At 38.3% G+C, this 18302-nt stretch overlaps 1 protein-coding gene across 5 annotated transcripts in view; it reads left to right on the top strand.

Moving 5' to 3' along the window:
• FBXO38 (F-box protein 38) overlaps positions 1–18302 on the top strand; it is a 117798-nt gene that overhangs the window by 9276 nt on the left and 90220 nt on the right. For 3 of the 5 annotated variants that reach the window (XR_006354898.1, XM_043986159.1, XM_043986156.1), the window contains exons 3-4: positions 8485–8578; positions 15704–15892. Coding sequence is in view for 3 of the 5 variants with exons in the window: in XM_043986159.1 (XP_043842094.1) it covers positions 15765–15892 (128 nt within the window). In the remaining 2 variants the exon portion in view is untranslated. Of the gene's footprint in view, positions 1–8484; positions 8579–15703; positions 15893–18302 lie in introns of those variants that run through there. The other 2 variants (XM_043986157.1, XM_043986158.1) reach the window with 2 other exon arrangements.

The following is an 18302-nucleotide window of genomic DNA, read 5'->3' as shown; positions in this document are numbered from 1 at the left end:
AGGTTTGGTCACTAAAGGTATTAGAGAATAGAAAAGTATGCTTCACACATCGTAAACAGTTGATAAATATATGTCTAATTTAATTGCTCATTTGAGGGTAAAAGTATCAACTAGTTTTATGTTATCCCTTTTTTTCCAGTTTTAAGCTTATTTTAGGAAATCCTGGTTCATTGCTTAAATCTACCTATTTTGACAGAGCTTCTTTATGGAGTGTTTTTAGTTGTGTGAATTTGCTGTGACATGAATTCCCATCTTTTTCATAATATATAAACTGTCAGTGGCAGTATATATAAACTGATATATGTCATATATTTTATATATGTGATAATATATGTTATCTCTATATATCTATGTGATGATATATAAATTGCCTATGGCAGTAATTTTAGATGTATAGATTCAAGTTATGTTCCTTAAAATAAAACCGGAGGCATTTTGACAAGTGAAAGAGAGGACTGAAGTTAGTTTCAGGAAACCTACCTATTGGCCCTGTCTCAGAAGTGCCTCTAGCTGTAAAATTCTATGATTCTTGAGTTTTTCCATTCATTTGGTGATTTATAGGCAACTTCAAATTCTTTTAGCAAGTGGTGGGCTTTAGATAAATTGAATTGGCATATAATCCACTAATCCTCATTTTAGCAATTATTTTTGATCATCCATTTCCTCAAACCTTCTGTAGAAGGGTGCTAAGTAACATTTAAATCTAAAGTGATACTTAGATACTTAGTAGGTTGGTGTTTTTTTTCAAGTTTTTCATTATGGTTCTTACAGCTCAAGAATTCCAAGGCTAGAATATTTCATCTGTTTGTCTGTCTATCTAATCTGTCCTCATTTTCTAAAACATCCTCAATAAACATCCTCAATGATGTCTTTTTGTGCTGTTTCTTGATTAGATGATATCTTGATATTGTGCTTCAATAGCCTTATAGCCACCTTGACTTTTTAAAGTACCCATTGGGTCACTTGCAGTTTTGATTCCTCTGATGTATGATATTCCATAGTGATGGGACAATAAGTTATGGAGCTGGAAGAGACTTTAGAAGCATCTAGTTCAACCATTTCATTTTACAGATGAGGAACGTGAGGTCTAGTGCAGTTAGTTTGTATCACTGAGAGTATAATGCTTTTATAGAGATAGGCTTTTGTAGCAGCAGTTGTCTTGAAAGTAATGAAAGCACCAGATAATTGTCCAAATAATAACTTGTAGTACATACTTACAAATGTAATATACATGTATATGCATACTTCCATATAATTCTGTTTTTTGAACTTTGTATATCTTAGTCCTGTTCACATGTATCACATATGTCTTCATTGCCTTTTATGTGATAGTAATTTTCATTTCTTAGGAGAGTATTGTGTTTGATATCTCATATTGCTCACTAGTAGAATATTGGTATTAAGGATAAAGTAAACTTTTCTGAGAGAAGTTTAAAGTCATTAAATGATCTTTGTAATTTGCTGAAAGCAATTCTGCTTACTCACTTCTTGCTGTTGAGTTCTCAGTTCAACTCATCCATTTTACAATGTCTTAGATATATTATTGTTGTTTGTCCTTAGAATGACTTGCAATAAATTGGATTTAAATGAGGAAGGGTTGTGCAGTCACTGGACTCTCTCCTGAATCCATCTGGGTCCAGTATCCCACTGGACCATTGGAGATAGCCTTGGAATTCAGTGGGAGACTGGCCTTTTAAGCTAAAGCCTTTTCCAGGTCTCAGTTTGCCTGAGGCAAAGCCCATTCAGCTTTAAGGCTAATTTGGTTGGTTGTTGTCCTTGAAGTGGACCAAAATGACATTACAATGTTAGTCAAGTTACAGGTGTGCCCTACTGTGTCTGATCAGACCATTACAAACTCAGAATGCTCTACCACAAGTCTGGCACAAATAATTCATATGAACATTTGGGTTCGATTGTTTAAATTTGTGCATCTCACATTTCTTTTGAGCTATTTCAGTTCTACTTTGTTCATAAAGCAAAGCACCTTCTCTGATGAGGGGACGCCATGCTGGGAGATCCTGTGTCAGCATTTCCCATGTCATGCAATTAGTTCCAGAATTTTTATTTTGTTGTTGTTGTTGTTGCAGGGCAATAAGGGTTAAGTGACTTGCCCAGGGTCACACAGCTAGTAAGTATCAAGTGAGGCTGCATTTCAAGTCCTCCTGAATCCAAGGCCAGTGCTTTATCCACTGTGCTACCTAGCTGCCCCAGCTTCAGAATTCTTAAGGGAGACCTTGAGAGGCTAGGTAAGAAGGAAGGGAAAGAAAGGCCTCTTTTATCAAGTAAAAAAAAAAAATAGAGATGGGGGCTGTGTGTGAGTGGGAGAAAGACCCTCAGGGTTTCTGACCTATAGAGATACAATTGGTTGTTTGTCCTTCCTTCTCTAAGAGGACCATGATATCAGGCTGATGTTATGACTTGCCATGAATTCAATTTTAAGTGAGGGAGGGCTGTGCAAGGTCACCAACCTCACTCTCTTCCTCCAGAGCCATCTGGGTCCAGGGGCAAAATAGGTATCAGGACAACTGGATATGGCCCCAATGTTTAAGGCAATTGGAGTTAAGTGACTTGCCCAGGGTAACACAGCTAGTGAATATCTGAGGTGATATTTGAACTCAGGTCCTTCCAACTTCGCTGCCAGTGTTCTAATCACTGTGTCACCTAGCTCCCCCACAGTTGCTATTTAGGCCCACCCTGACCCATCAAGAGGTTAAACAGTGGCAAAATGAGGCTTGGGCTGGGACCTATTTTTGACCAGTCAATGAAGGCCAGAGTTATTGAAGAGAATAGGTTGCCCATCTAATTGCATGCCATAATGCAATCAATAGATGTGCTTTATCCACTTGACCGGAAGCAATACAAAGGCACTCAAGGTCTCACAGAAGAACTTTGGAATTGATTGTGAGATGTGGGAGACACTGGCACAGGACTGCCCAGCATGGTATGCCAGCATCAAAAAAGGTACTGTGCTTTGTGAGCAAAGCAGAACTGTAGTAGCTCAAAAGAAATGTGTGATGTGCAAATTTAGAGACATCTCCACTCCAAATGTTCATATAGACTATTTGTGCCTGACCCATTGGTAGAGCCTTCTGAGCTCATATTAGTCTGCTCAGCCATAGTCTATACCTTGACCCCAACATAGTGATGTCATTTTGGTCCTCTTTGAGCATGGACGACAGCAACCAACTATGAATTATATGGCCAACTTTTTTTTAGTGGTTACAGATCATTCCAGGAGATGGTAGTATTTCAAAGTTTGATGTAAAAATCACAGTATCAGTTGCAAAAAGTAGCATCAGTAGGGCCTAACTATTAACAGGGAATTCCTTTTCCACATGGACTTTGCTCCCATCACAGCAGTACACATCTTTGGCATTTGGTTTTATGCTTTGTTTGTGGACTGAGGCTTGTTGAAGCTGATTATCTCTGTTATATCTTTCAAGGAATCTTGAACAGCTTTGATGTAAGAAAGGGAAACATTGTTGGAAATGAGTCTTTAAAAAAGTGTTTTTCTCTATTGAATCAGATGCTTTTTCATAATCCACAAACAGTAAGCATAATAGGATTTTGAATTCTATACATCTTTCAGGAAATTGAATGATGGCAGTAATTTTGGTGCACTTTGCAGTCACTTGTGAAAGCCTTTCTGTTGCTAATACCTATGTGCAGATGATTCTCCTAAAAAGTAGGCATACAGGTCAGTGGTTGTTGATAATCTTTCAGTTGTGAAGGTTGGAGATTTTTCCCATGTCTGGTATTGTTTCTTCTTTCCAATACATTTTAAATCAGTTCCTCAAAACCCTCACAGTTATATTGCCTCCAGCATAGATCTCCTCTTGTTACACTTGATCTAGTATGAATACTGTTGGCACATTTGCTTTCTTTTGTGCTCTTTCTGTTTCCTTTATAAACACATCTGGGATTGTGATTTTTTAATCCATATACGGTGACTCGGCTGTCTTTAATAGTGAAGACTGTTATAAAAATCTTCGTCGGCCTCGTCCACTTTTTTTTTCATTTCATTGTCTTTTTGTTTTCATCTACATATACATTTGAGATCACCTTGCTTGGGACTCCCGCCAAGCTTGAGTTAAACTGCGTATGCCCTCTGTAGCTTCTCTGTTTCATGAGGCAATATCGTCCATACTCTTTTATTAGCCATTTCCATAAGATTGGATATGAGCTTATTTTTGAAACCAGTGTTGCTTTTGGATGCCATTGCTCCTTGGCAAGCAAAGTCAGGCATTTGCTGACTGATGTGCTTTTTAGATTTGTTTTGGCCTCCTTGTTAAGGAAAATAATTTACCTACTTAAAATTCTTTATAAGATGATTATAACTGGTATTGATAATATTTTTGCTGTAAATTACCAATTTTTTATTATGAATAACTTGCTTAAATTGAGCAGGTGAGTTGTTTCACTTGCATACTATATATCATCTCATCTTCCTTTCAACTAACTTTTTACCAGCTATGAAATTTGCTACAAGTCATTGTTCTGACTGTATTTAAATAGATCATTCAGGGATGACACATCATTAATGAGACTCTTCCTGTCAAAATATAATCAGTTTTGTTTTCTATGTAATTAATTGCTGCCCATCATATCTAGTAGTTACTGAATGTTTTTTTTGAAAAAAGTATTCATGACAAAGAAGCAAGAAGCTTCTGTTAGTCATCAAGTCTTTGGCCTCTCTAATTGTTTACTGTTGATGCATGCTTTCTGCTTTATTTTTCATACTCCTCGTCTAACTTCATACACTTCAAGTTTATGTTGATTTAACTTAGAGGATCTTATATAGTTCTTCATAGAATTTCCTTTGCATTGGATAGTGGTACATAGGCTCCAAGATCTTTTTGCAAATGTCTTATGAGCAATTTAGTAGGAGATGACCAGAAATCCCATGAAGTGATTCTTGTTGCTTTGAGGAGTGTGGGGACCAATTTTTAATTGGGGAGTGTTAGCTAAGCAGCTCACCGCAATATTGGGGCAAGGAAGGAGACCAGCAGCCTCCCTCAAAACAGAACAGGATTTATTTTAACAAGAATGAACTTTAAAAAAATCACAAACAGGATCAATAGAATCAAGGGAAAGGGAAATTATACAACCTGAAAAAATACCACCTCCCAGGAATCAGCTGAGAACACGCAGCAGAACTACTGTCCCCTTCCAGCGTCCAGCTAGAATGCCCAATTCTTCTCCCCCAATCCCAGAAAAACCCCACACAGCCCCAGCCAATGGGATGGCCGCTCTGACAGTCACATGACTGCCCTCACTAGGCTTCCAATCATTATAGTTTTGCCAGGCCCATGTAGGCATCGCAAGTGGTGATGACATGAGGTGCCAGCACTGTGGAAACGGTTACAACCAGTGGGTGGAGCACCTTGCAGTTTGTGGAACCCCAGGCCAGTGCGCACTGAAGCATAAAAACCTCAAATAACAATTTTTTTACATTAGCTTAAAATAAACCAACCGCTCCAGCTCTCTTAGCTTCTCCAAGCACATTCTGCAAGCCATCCTTCTGTTTAGCTGCATCTTTCTTTCTTCTGGTGTCATTTATAGTTTAGAATATCAAAACTAAAATGATTTGCCTCCTACTACTGCTGAGTATATTTACATTGGTCATTGGAGAAAGCTTTTGTATTTGTACCATTAAAAACCAGATGAAAATTTAGATAGTTGGGGGTAGGTAGGTGGCACAGTGAAGAGGACCTGAGTTCAAGGCTGGCTTCAGACATGACACTTACTAGCTGTGTGACCCTGGGCAAGTCATTTAACCTTCATTGTCCTGCCCCCCCCCCCAAAAAAAAATTAGTCTAAAAACAGGTTCTTAGTATATTCTGCCCTCTTTTCTATTCCTGTCAATGTCACTGCCAAAACAGAAGCAAGCCACACAGGACTGAGGGCTAGTTTTTTGTTGTTGTTTTTTAAATTTTTCATAGCTTCACATGTTAGCAAGTGGTCAGTTTACTGGCGATAAAGCTCTCCATACTTGGATAGGCTGCACCTCAGAAAGAGTCTCACTGTGGGACTATATACTTTCATTTATCCCCATTTTATAAATGAGGAAACTGAGACTCTAAGATGAACTAACTTGTTTAGGCTTGTCATTGTCAAAACTGTGTTTCTTGCCTCTCAAGGGCAGTGCTTTTTCTACTGTGTATCATCATTTGTGATTTCACTCTGGTGAAATGACCAATAGGTGAATGGTACATAGAAGGAGGAGGAGCAGGCAAGGATAAATCACCAATTCTATAATTTGCTGATTATTAAGTAGAGGGTAATAATTCCAGTTGTCTAGTTTAGATGTGGTTTCAGTTTTTTTGTTTTTTAATTGAGAAGACTTGTTTTGTTTTATTTGTATCTTAGACTTTACCAGTTTTATATTTACAGGACTCGGGATTGACCATAACTATGTCACAGCTCTGAAAATCATTACAAAATGGATCTTTTGGGTTTGTTTGTTTTTTAAGGCAATCGGGTTTAAGTGACTTGCTCTGGATCACACAACTAGTAAGTGTCTGAGACTAGATTTGAACTCAGGTCCTCCTGATTCTGGGGCCAGTGCTCTATCCATTGTGTACCATTTAGCTGCCCCCAAAGAGGATCTTAGAAACATATGAGAGCTGGAAGGATTTTATGTATCATTTGATTCAACTTCCTTTATTTTACAAATAACAAAACATGAGACCTAAAGAAAAGTAAATGGCTTTTCCACAATGAAGCACTTAATTAGTGGAATTATTGGACATATTGGAATTCCTTATTCCTGGCCCATTGTGCCCTGTCTTTCCTGCTTGTGCAAGGATTTGGTCATCAGAATGTTTTTACTTTTTTTTTTTAGTGAGGCAATTGGGGTTAAGTGACTTGCCCAGGGTCACACAGCTAGTAAGTGTTAAGTGTCTGAGGTCAGATTTGAACTCAGGTACTCCTGACTCCAGGGCCGGTGCTCTATCCACTGCGCCAAATAGCTGCCCCTGTTTTTTCTTTTAACACTGTTTTTTCCCTAATAATGCATTAGCCTCAGGGACAGCATTATGTCTTTGATGGATTTATGTTTGGAAATAACTCATGCTATAACATTTTTAGTTCATTGTTTTCCTGTTCATGACATAAGTTAAATTTGCAACTGACTGCAGAAAGTCTAAAAAGAAGAGCATCTTTTGTCTGTTCTTATCATTTATTTGTTTTTGAAGAACAGATCATGTGGATAATCTAGAAAACAGTGTAGCCACTGTTTATTGATTTGGAAATATATTTCTGTGCATGAGTCTGGTTATGGTTTTTGTGATATTGGGAAAATTCACAATACTTTGAGGAGTAGTGACACCATAATATTAAAAACCTGACCCAGAAGCTTGAAGGCTCTTATCTTTTTCATCCTTCACTCTACCTATCACTCTATAATATCTTAAGTTGGGAATAGATAGTATCACTTCAGTGACATATTCAGACTATCAACCAAAGTAAAAGACCTCTGGGGGCAGCTAGGTGGCGCAGTGGATAAAGCACTGGCCTTGGATTCAGGAGGATCTGAGTTCAAATTTAACCTCAGACACTTGACATTTACTAGGTGTGTCACCTTGGGCAAGTCACTTAACCCTCATTGCCCCACCAAAAAACCCAAACCAAAACAAAGTAAAAGATCTCATTCTCAAGCCTTTTTTTTTTTTTTTAAGCCAAGAGGAAGCTGTATCTTAGTTTCAAAGAGTGTTCCTGTTAGGAAAGCAGTAATGGAGTTGTATTAAACAAATATTTATTAACTCTAGTTTGTGCAGAACTCTGCTAAGACTAGAGGGAGAAACAAAGCTTAGATAAGACATGTTGCCTTTCATGGAGCTAATAGTCTTTGTTTTTTTGTTTTGTTTTGTTTTTTGTGAGGCAATGTTAAGTAACTTGCCCAGGGTCACACAGCTAGTAAGTGTCAAGTGTCTGAGACCGGATTTGAACTCATGTCTTCCTGAATCCAGGGCCAGTGCTTTATCAACTGAGTCACTTAGCTGCCCCTGCTAATAGTCTTTTAAGGAAATGATTTTCAGAGAAATGATTTGGATTCCTCAAACTTTTTTTAGTGCCTGTTTTGTGCCAGGGACCTAGCTAGAATCTGGGAACTCAGAAACAAAAATGAAAGTTTCTGCACTGAAGGAGCTTATATTCTATTTCAGTATACAACACATTCAGATAAAACAAAATATATACAAATTAATCTCATAAGTGTTATACAGTTATGGATTCTGAAGAGTAGACGTGATGAAGGAGTACATCTGTTCAGAGCCATGAAATGATGTGTACAGGGCATAGCTAGCAAGCTGATTTGGTGAATGGAAGTCTCATGAAGGAAAGTAAGCTTGGGAAGGTGGTATGGATCAGATTCTGGAAGCCTTTACATGCAAGACTTAGAATTTTACATTTTATCTTATAGGCAATATGAAACCATTGAAAAATTTTTGATAGGAAAATGTTGTGTCTGTATCTCTATTTTAGGAGTATCCACTTGACTGCTTTATGAGGGAAAGTTTGGAGAGGGGAGAGAGACTAAAAGCAGGCATACCTCTTTGGAAGCTTTAAAATAGTCCAGGTGAGAGATGATAATACAAAATAATGCTTGACCCTAACATTATTGACTGGGGGATCAGGGAAGACTTTGTGGGAAAGATGGCATTTGAACTGGTCTTTAAAGCAGTATTTTTCAATCCCAATTCCCAAGAGATATTGAATTGTTTACTGGTCAATAAAAATATATTAAGTGCCCTTTTTGGAAAACATTCTGCAACTGTTTATCTTCCTTTTGTTTCTGTTTATATGAGCTTTCAGGACTCTTGGCTAAGAACATTATAACTATCTGGTTTACAGTTGACTTTATGAACCATCTACTCAGAAGTAACTTTTTAAGATAATTTGGATGTCAGTCACCTGGTTCCCAAGCTACCACAGGAGGGAATTCACTCTGCTAGTCATTGCAATTAGAAGTAGACTAATGTTGTATTTAATAGGAAAAACTGGGACAAAATGCAGTATTTTATATTACCTAAATTTTTCATCATTAAGACTACTCAAAACATTTTTTTGAATCTGTAAGTGTATCTTGAAAGTAGAATTTCAGTATGTTAGACAAAAGTCAAATTGCTCCCTATGCTCAAAAGGATAATTGCTGTTTGGCCTTATACTTATTAGAGTGGTGCTTAAAAAAATGACAAGCACTGAGGATACAAAGAAAGGTAAAAGACAATTCCTGCTCAAGTTTAATTGTGGGGGGCGGGGCGGGGGGGGCAACATGCAAACAACTATATGCAGATAAGCTACATGCAGGAAAAAGTGGAAATAATAACAGAGCAAAGGTTCTGGAATTAAGGGGGATCAAAAAAGGCTTCCTGTAGAAAGTGGGATCTTAGGGGGGCAGCTAGGTGGCGCAGTGGATAAAGCACTGGCCTTGGATTCAGGAGGACCTGAGTTCAAATCCATTCTCAGACACTTGACACTTACTAGCTGTGTGACCCTGGGCAAGTCACTTAACCCTCATTGCCCCCCCCCCCAAAAAAAAACCAACAAAAAAAAAAAGAAAGAAAGTGGGATCTTAGCTGGGGCTTAAGGGAAATCAGGAGGAGATGAAGGATAATTCCATGCATGAGGAACAACCAGTGAAAATGCCCGGATTTGAGAGATGGGGTGTCTTATTTGAGGAGCAGCAAAGAGGTCAGTGGTACTGAATTGGAAAGTACTTGGATCAAGGGAGGAATATAAGGTATAAGAAGACTGTAAGGGGTGGGGCAGGTTGTGAAGGACTCTGAATGCCAAACTGACTAGACTCCTCACTGTAGTCTTAGCATAATGGCTTTCTGGGTCTGGGATAGGAGACTGGGACCTATGGTTTAGAATGAAAAGATGCAGGCAGAAGATGGTGCAGGGGAGGGGAGTATCATGCAGGTGGGAAACAGGCTTTAGTAGAGCTCCTTGGTTTGATTTTCAGACTTTCTTCTAACTACCCATACATACATACACACACACACACATATATATATATATATATATATATATATATATATATGTACACACACACACACACACACATACAGGCTTTGACCTTCCTTGGTGTTGGTTTTCTCATCTGTATAAACAAGGGAGTTTGATTAGATCATCTATCTCTAAGGCCTTTGATCCTATAACTATATTTTTTAAGTGTGTAGGGCTTAAGAAATAAGGACCTTTGGGGATTAAAAGATTTGCAGATGTTATAATTTGCCAAAGAATGACTTTAAACCTTGGTTTAAAGGATGGGTAGAATTTCAATGGGGAAAGGATGGACATTCTAGGCATGGGAAATAGAACAAGCAAAGGTATTGAGGCAGAAAAGGACAAGACAATTCATTTTGAAATATAAATAGAAGTAGTGTGCAATAGAGCTGGAAGGGTGTTGTGAGGACTTTGAATCCTAAGCTAAAATGTTTGTATTTTATGTGCAATGAAAAGAGCCCTGGACAGAGAGACAGAAGACTTAGGTTTTAAGGGATTTCATGTGACCTTGAGCATGTCACCACCTCACTGAACCTCAGTTTATTCAACTGTAAAATGGAGATAATACTACTCATATATTACACTTCACTGCTATAAAGAAAGTGTTTTGCAAACAGTAAAGCACTATAGAAATGTTAGCTATGGAGTAGGCAATTTGATAACATTCAATAAGAACTTGGAAACAAAATTTTACTTATTCAGGAAACATGCTTTTTATTGATTAAAAGTTATCACTTAAAATTGTTACAACTCTGATTCCCAAGTTACCTTGATGGAAAAGAAATGACTAAATAGTTTGTTTATGTTACCAACTTAGAAAATGACTATGGACATACATTGCGAAATTCCTTTGTGGTTATGAACTTTAATACCCTATATACTTGCTTGTGTTAATACTTGGCTTTATTACAACAACAAAATTAGCAAGATGGTTTGACGAGAAGAACAACATATTTTAGAAGTGAATCTCTTTATTTGTCAGGAAGCTGTAGCTTCTAGCTCAGACTTTATATTACTTGACGCTCTTTGTGTAAGTGTTGTTTGGTTTTTGGCCATTAGACAGTCAAAAGAGGACCATGGTGATGCATTTTTATTGGTAGACTAATTAATAGTAAGATTATAATTTCTAGGTGCTTTTGTTAATTTATACTGAATTCTTTTAAACTAATTGTTCCTTCCCCCAACCCCCAGATAAAATTAAAAACTCTTAGAAAACATTCGGAAACTACCATGTGCAATATACTTGCCATTAGAAGTGAACTTGGGATCTCAGAGGATATGCTAGTGAAGCCCAAGTTCTGACAGGAATAACTTTTGGTACAGGCCTAGCAATGAATGTTGTGCCCAACCTCCTAGCCAGATGCAGAGAGGCTCATTGCCAGGCTGGTAGATGTTAGGGGAGAGGGGGTGGGATCCTGGTATTTCATGAATGAGTTAATCTACCAAGTCGAAGTGAGGTTTGTCCCAGTATTAGAGGGTACACTCACACTGATGGAATATCTCATAGAATTATATACTTTTCCTCCAGAAGGTACATCAGAGATCATTCCATTATACCCTTTCACTTCATATGTCATGAAACAAAAGTCCCAGAAAGGGGTAGTCAGTACCCAAATCAGGATTTTGTGATCTTGTGACATATTTGAAATATATATGCTGTGAATCATTGAAGGAGATAAAAAGAGAAATGAACCTCTGTCCTTATTCATGATGGATTTAATTATTCAATTTAAAACTGCTCTCTCCAAAATTACTAGTGATCTCTTAGTTGGCTTTTTCTCAATCTTCATCCTTCTTGAACTTAGTCTTCAAATTTTAATACTTGATTATCCCCTTTTCTTTTATATTCTTTTTCTCTCTGTGTCTTTTATGACGCTGTTCTCTACTGGTTCTCATACCTATCTGACCTTCTTTGGGGTCTTCGTCCAACTCACACCAATAACTGTCATGCTGCCCAGAGGTTTGTCTTATGCTGTCTGAGATATATTTATCCAGTTCTCATCTTGTCTCCTTACCTCTGCTCTTATATCACTAATTGATAACTATTCAAAATCTCAAATTGAAAGTCCTCTAGGCAGCTTAAATTGATTGTGTTCAAAACAGAACTCATCATCTTTTTCCTAAATCCTCCCTTCTTCTGAATTTCCCTGTTTCATTGAGGGCCCCACCATCCTCCTAGTTATCCAGGGTCAAAACCTTGGTGTCATCCTTGACTCCTCACCTTCCCACTACACATCCAATTTCTTACCAAACCTGACATTTCTACTGTCACATTTCTGATATGGGTCCCTTTCTCTCCATTTAGCACAAGTGCCATACTGATGTAGGCTCTCATCACATCCCACTTGGACTATAATCTCGTTGGTCTTCCTGCTTCAAATTTCTCCCCACTCCAGTACATCTTCCACTTAGCTACTAAAATAATCTTTCTACAATGTGGGTCTGACAGTGTCAACTTCCCTGTTCAGTAAATTCCGTGGCTCCATAATACTGTTACCTCCAGAATACAATATAAAATAAGTCCTTCTCAACCTGGCTGCTTACTACCTTTCCAGTCTTTTTTTTTTTTTTTTTTGTGAGGCAACTGGGGTTAAGTGACTTGCTCAGGGTCACACAGTTAGTAAGTGTCACTTTCCAAGTCTTTTTGTACTTAATTGCTCCTCCTGGTACCCAGTGATCAAGCAACACTGGTCTTCTTGCTGTTTCTCACACAGCACACTCCATTTTCTGAATCTGTGACTTCTAATTGGCTGTCTCCAATGCCTGGAATGTTTTTTATTCCTCATCTGCCTTTGGGCTTCCCCAGCTTCCTTTAAGATTTGACTGCCTTCTGCCCAAAGTCTTTCCTGTCCCGCCCCAATGGTAGTGCCCTCCCTGTGAGATTCCCTCCCATTTACACTGTATATATTTTTTATGTACATAGTTGTTTGTATATTTTCTCCTCCATTAGAATATGGGGGCAGAAACTGTGTTCTTGTGTTTCTTTTTATCGCCATCACTTAGTATAATGTCTCATACATAGTAAGTGCTTAATAAGCACTAGTTGAAGAAGGGAATAAGCATTTATATATTATCTACTGTGTGCCAGACATTGTACTAAGCATTTATAAAAATGTCTTATTTGATGCTAACAGTAGCCCTGCGAGTTGGTGTTAATATCCCCATTTTACAGTTAAAGAAAGTGAAGTTGGAAGAGGTTAAATGATTTGCCTAAGGTCCCAGAGCTACTAAGTGTCAGAGGCTAGATTTGAATTCAGTTCTTCCTGACTCAGGGTCCAGTGATCTATCCACTGTGCCATCAGTTGTCTCATTATTGACTGACTGACCATATTATGTATTATAGTATAATACAGGTTAGACTATAAGTACATGTACTTATTATATAAACATACTGAAATATAAACAGTTATATAAAGTATAAACGAAGTAGTAAGAGTTAAAGTGAAGGAAAGATAGCTACTTCTTGGTGGATGAGATTCAAGAAAAGCCTCAGAAGAGATGTGGCATTTGAACTGACCTTTGAAGAATGAGGATTGTGTCAGTAGATAGAAATGGGTAGGGTTAAAAAGTATGAAATTTCATGAAGAAAATACTGTGATTTGATTAGAGGAAAAAGTCACATCATCCTCTGAGGGTAAAGGGGATGGTTCATAAGAAGGTAGAATTTGAACTAACCTTAAAGGATAGTTAAGATTTCAATTGAAAGAGACATGTGAAGAGGAATAAATATAAATGAATTTGTCAAAGGCGGGGAGGTGGATCCCAGTAATGGAGAGCCTGGGATTCTAGGGCAATGCATTTAGATGTTATGTAGTAGGTAATAGGGAGCTTGGGAAAATTTGTGGGGTAGAGAAACAATATGATCAGATCACTCACTGTTTTAGGGAGATCAAAATGACAGTGCTTTATAAATTAGATGTGAGATGGGAAACAATTAGACTATTGCGGTAGTTCAGGTGAAAGATGGTGAAGACTTAGTAACTCTTATCCACACATTGACCAACCATAGTTCCAGAGGATTGTGATGAAGCGTGCTGCCTACCTCCTGATCCAGAGGCAATGGGCTTTGGGTACAGAATGAGATATATATTTTTGAACTTGGCTAGTGAGGGAATTTGTTTTCCTTGACTATATAGATTTATTAAAATAATTTTGTTTTGGGGGGGTTTTCTTTTTTTATTGATGAACAGAAGAAAGAGAAAATAAATTTTTGTTAATTGAAAAAATGTTTTTAAAGAAAAAGAAGGTGGTAATGGCATTCTAAAGAGGAGATAGATAAAAAAAAAAATTTGAAGAGAGCTCTTCCCTCAATCTAAAGAGGTCTCTCCATTCTCTGAATTCCTAAAGTTCTTATTGTTCTTGTCTAGACAGTTCAACTAATGTTGATCAAAATCTCTGTTGTGGTTTTCTTGAATTGCTAGTTAACTTTTTAGCATGTTTTTGTCTTGTCTCTAATCTTAGATTTTAAGGTCCTTGGGCCAGAGACTGTATCTTGTGCTTCTTTCTATTTCTCTACCATCCCTGGCTAGGGACTTTGTAAATAATACTAATTGCACCTATTTCTATAATGCTTTCCTCACAAATCTGTGAGTTAAATGTAGTCCAGTATTATTATCCTTGTTTTACAGATAACTAGTGAGGTTCTGGTGAGCTTAAGGAGTTTGTCTCAAGTCATCAAACTATTAAATTGTAGAATCAGGATTCAGTTCTAGGTGTCTGTCCTCCAAGTCCATTCTGCCTCTTTAGTGGCATGCAATCTACATGAGAATAACTAAAATCAATGATTGTACAAATGTTTGCATTTCTTTTCTGATATCTATTCCACTTAATTTCCCATAGCATTAATGATACCTGCCTTGTGAACATTTGTAAACACACTGTACATGTGGAAAAGTATTTCCTTAGAAAGGTATTTCCATCTGACGATTTTCCCTCTTTGCATCAGGCAGAACAGCTGCTGATTTCAGTTTTGTGCCTTCACCTAGAAGGACCTAAGCCATCAAATGGCAGATCTAGAAGGAAACTCATCTACTCTTCTCCCCTCGTTTTATTGATGAGAAAACTGAGGCTGATGGAGGTCTTGTGACTTATCTGAGGCTGCATGGCTAATTGGTAGCCATATTCTTTGAACTAAATACTGTTCCTTTCCATTCTTTTTTTTTTTTTTTTAGTGAGGCAATTGGGGTTAAGTGACTTGCCCAGGGTCACACAGCTAGTAAGTGTTAAGTGTCTGAGGCCGGATTTGAACTCAGGTTCTCCTGACTCCAGGGCCAGTGCTCTATCCACTGCGCCACCTAGCTGCCCCAAAAGCAGCTCATGGTTTTTTTTTTTTTTGTTTGGTTTTTGGTTTTGGTTTTTGGTTTTTTTTAAGTGAGGCAATTGGGGTTAAGTGACTTGCCCAGGGTCACACAGCTAGTAAGTGTTAAGTGTCTGAGGTCGGATTTGAACTCAGGTACTCCTGATTCCAGGGCCGGTGCTCTATCCACTGCGCCACCTAGCTGCTCGCTCCTTTCCATTCTAAGCAAAACTGGTTTATAAAAGTCATTCATTGGGTTTTGCTCCCAAAAATGCCAAGATATTTTACTAGCTAACTTTGGTCATTTTATTTGAATGTCCTCATGAAAAGAATTCATTTACAACACTAGATCTTAGGCCCTAATTCTTTGTTTCTTTCACTTCTGCTTGTTTTTAGCAACTTTGAACTCAAGTAACCAAGTTGTAATTGGTCATTTTCTCTTGGAGTCATCATAAGGATGGGCCCACGAAGGAAAACTGTGAAACCATGTCTCACAAGTAAGGAAAGCCCTGAGGTGATGAAATCAGATGAAACAAAAGATTATATGAACCAGCTCTCACATGAAGTACTCTGCCATATCTTTAGGTAAGAGATTCTGCTTTTTTAATCTTTCTTTTCCTTGGGCTTATGTAAGTAAATAAGAGCAGATTCCAAAGAGGTTTTGAAAAGCTTCCAGGACCTATGTTATAAAAAGTCACATAATCGATATGTGGCTTAGCTATATCAGTGAAAATATTTTTTTAAAAATCTTACGTGCTCATCAGGGTAGTTGTTGATGCTCAGTTAGTATTTATTGACATCACTAAGTTAATAAACATTTATTAAGCCCTTACTGTGTGCTAGACGGTATACTAAGTACTGGAGATACAAGGAAAGATAAGATAGTCCCCATCTTCAAGGAATTCATAATATAGTGGGGGAGACATGTAAATCACTGTATCATGATCTATATACAGGGTAATTAAAAAATAAGCAACTGAGACAAGGCACTAGACATAAGAGGGATTGGGAAAGACTTCCTGCAGAAATGAGATTTTAGTTGGGACTTCAAGGAAGCTAGAGAAGCCAGGAGGTAGAGATGAAAACTGAAAGCATTTTAAACATGGGGGAAGCCAGAGAAAAGGACCAGAATTGTTTGAAGAAAAGCAAGGAAGCCAGTATCAATGAGCCAAAGAGTAGATTGTTAAGAGGAGGGATGTAAAGTTTAAGGAGAATGGAAAGGTTGGAGGTGGAGAGATTGGTAGGTCATGAAAGGCTTCGAAAACCAAGCAGAAGATTTTATATTTGATCCTGGAGATGATGGGGAGCCATTGGGGTTTAGTAGGTGGGTAGGAGGGTATTTCATGGTTGAACCTGCACTTTAGGAAAATCACTTTGATGACAGAGTAGGGGATGATGGATTGGAATGGGGGGAGACTTGGGGCACATAGGTTGACCAAATAGCAGTCTGTTGCACTTGTCAAGGCCTGAGGAGATGTGGGCTTTTACTAGGTTGGTGGCAGTATCAGAAAAGAGAAGGGGACAAATCTGAAAGATGGGACAAAGGTAAAGTCTACAGGCCTGAGAACGAGGGGAGGATGATGATGCACTCAGTAGTAATGGGGAAATGCAGAAGAGGAGAGAGTTTGGGGAGGTGATAATGAATTCAGCTTTGAACACAATGAGTTTAAGATTAGCCAGTCAGTAAGCATTTATTAAAGACTTTGTGCCAGGAAGTATGCTAAGCTCTAGGGATACCTAAAGAGGCAAAAGACAGTCCCTCCCCTCAAGAAGCTTATAATATAATGGAAGAGACAATAAGCAAACAAATATATACAAACAAACTATACACAGGATAAATAGAAAATATCAGAAGAAAGGCACTAGAATTAAGAAGGTGTAGAAGGAAAAGAGAAGGGCATCTTGATCAGAACCTTGTGGAACACCCATGATTAGTGGGTATGATCTGAATGAAGAGCCAACAAAGGATATAAGAAAAGGAACAGCCAGATAGGAAGGAGGTAGTGGCAGAAGTCATCCAGTTGATGTAAGATGAGGAGGGAAGAAAATGGAGCTCTCCCATCTGAGCGAGTGAAGAGAGAGGGGGGAAAGATGGAGGGTATGAAGGGCAATGAAAAGATCTAGAAGACCTGCCATGATGAATGGTATAGTGAGTTAATTTTGTAAGTGTAAAAGGATTTCCTAGCAGCAGTGAGAGCCCAGTTGAAGTTATGTAACAAATTTGTAGTGTACTCAGTCAGAAAAATTATGTGATTTTCTTTACCTTTTGTTCAGCACATTTGTAGCAGCAAAGGTAGTGGATAGTAGGAGTGATCCAAAGCTGAGGCATAGCAGGGCACTGTTGGCATTACAAAAAGAGGGCAAGGGACTCAGAAGAGGACAGTGTAGAACTGAACTAAATTAGTAAGGGATTAATATAGGCGGAAATGAGGACAGTACGGGGGAGATGGCTTGGAACACAATTAAGGGAGGTCAAAGGATAATAGGTCACAGTGTGAACAAAGCAGGCTTTGGTATGGGAAGGCACAGAGAGAGGTGGAGTGCTCATAAATTATGATCAGATAAGGGAAATTTCAGAGTTCATGTACGTGTAAAGTGGTACGTTTATAGGTGATGGCATGATCAGTGAGTGATATGACAGTTTGGGGATGTGCCTGAGGTGGGGTGAAGGAGTATGTTATGGGAAATAAGTAAGTTGAGGAACTGGGAGGTTAGAGTATTTGAGAGAGAGAGTGAGTGAGCGTGCCCTAGTATGAAGGCATGATTTAGGGGCAGGAGAGAAAGATTGTGAGCCACATCCTGAACTCACTGAGGAAGGAGAGGGGTGTTTTGGAAGTCTTCATATAACAGTCCCCAGGATTTTGCTTGGTTGGTAGATGTGATTGAATGAATCTCAAAGGAAGAGAGGTAACTGAGTGTTGGTGATAGAAGGAGAATCTGGAAGTGGAAATGGGAAGCAAAGAGTATCCCAACTCTCCAACCTTGACCAATGAGG

This window comes from Dromiciops gliroides, chromosome 2, assembly GCF_019393635.1.
Source record: "Dromiciops gliroides isolate mDroGli1 chromosome 2, mDroGli1.pri, whole genome shotgun sequence".
Taxonomy (NCBI): domain Eukaryota; kingdom Metazoa; phylum Chordata; class Mammalia; order Microbiotheria; family Microbiotheriidae; genus Dromiciops; species Dromiciops gliroides.
The sequence above is the reverse complement of the archived record's forward strand: the minus strand, read 5'-3'. Positions and strand labels throughout refer to the sequence as shown.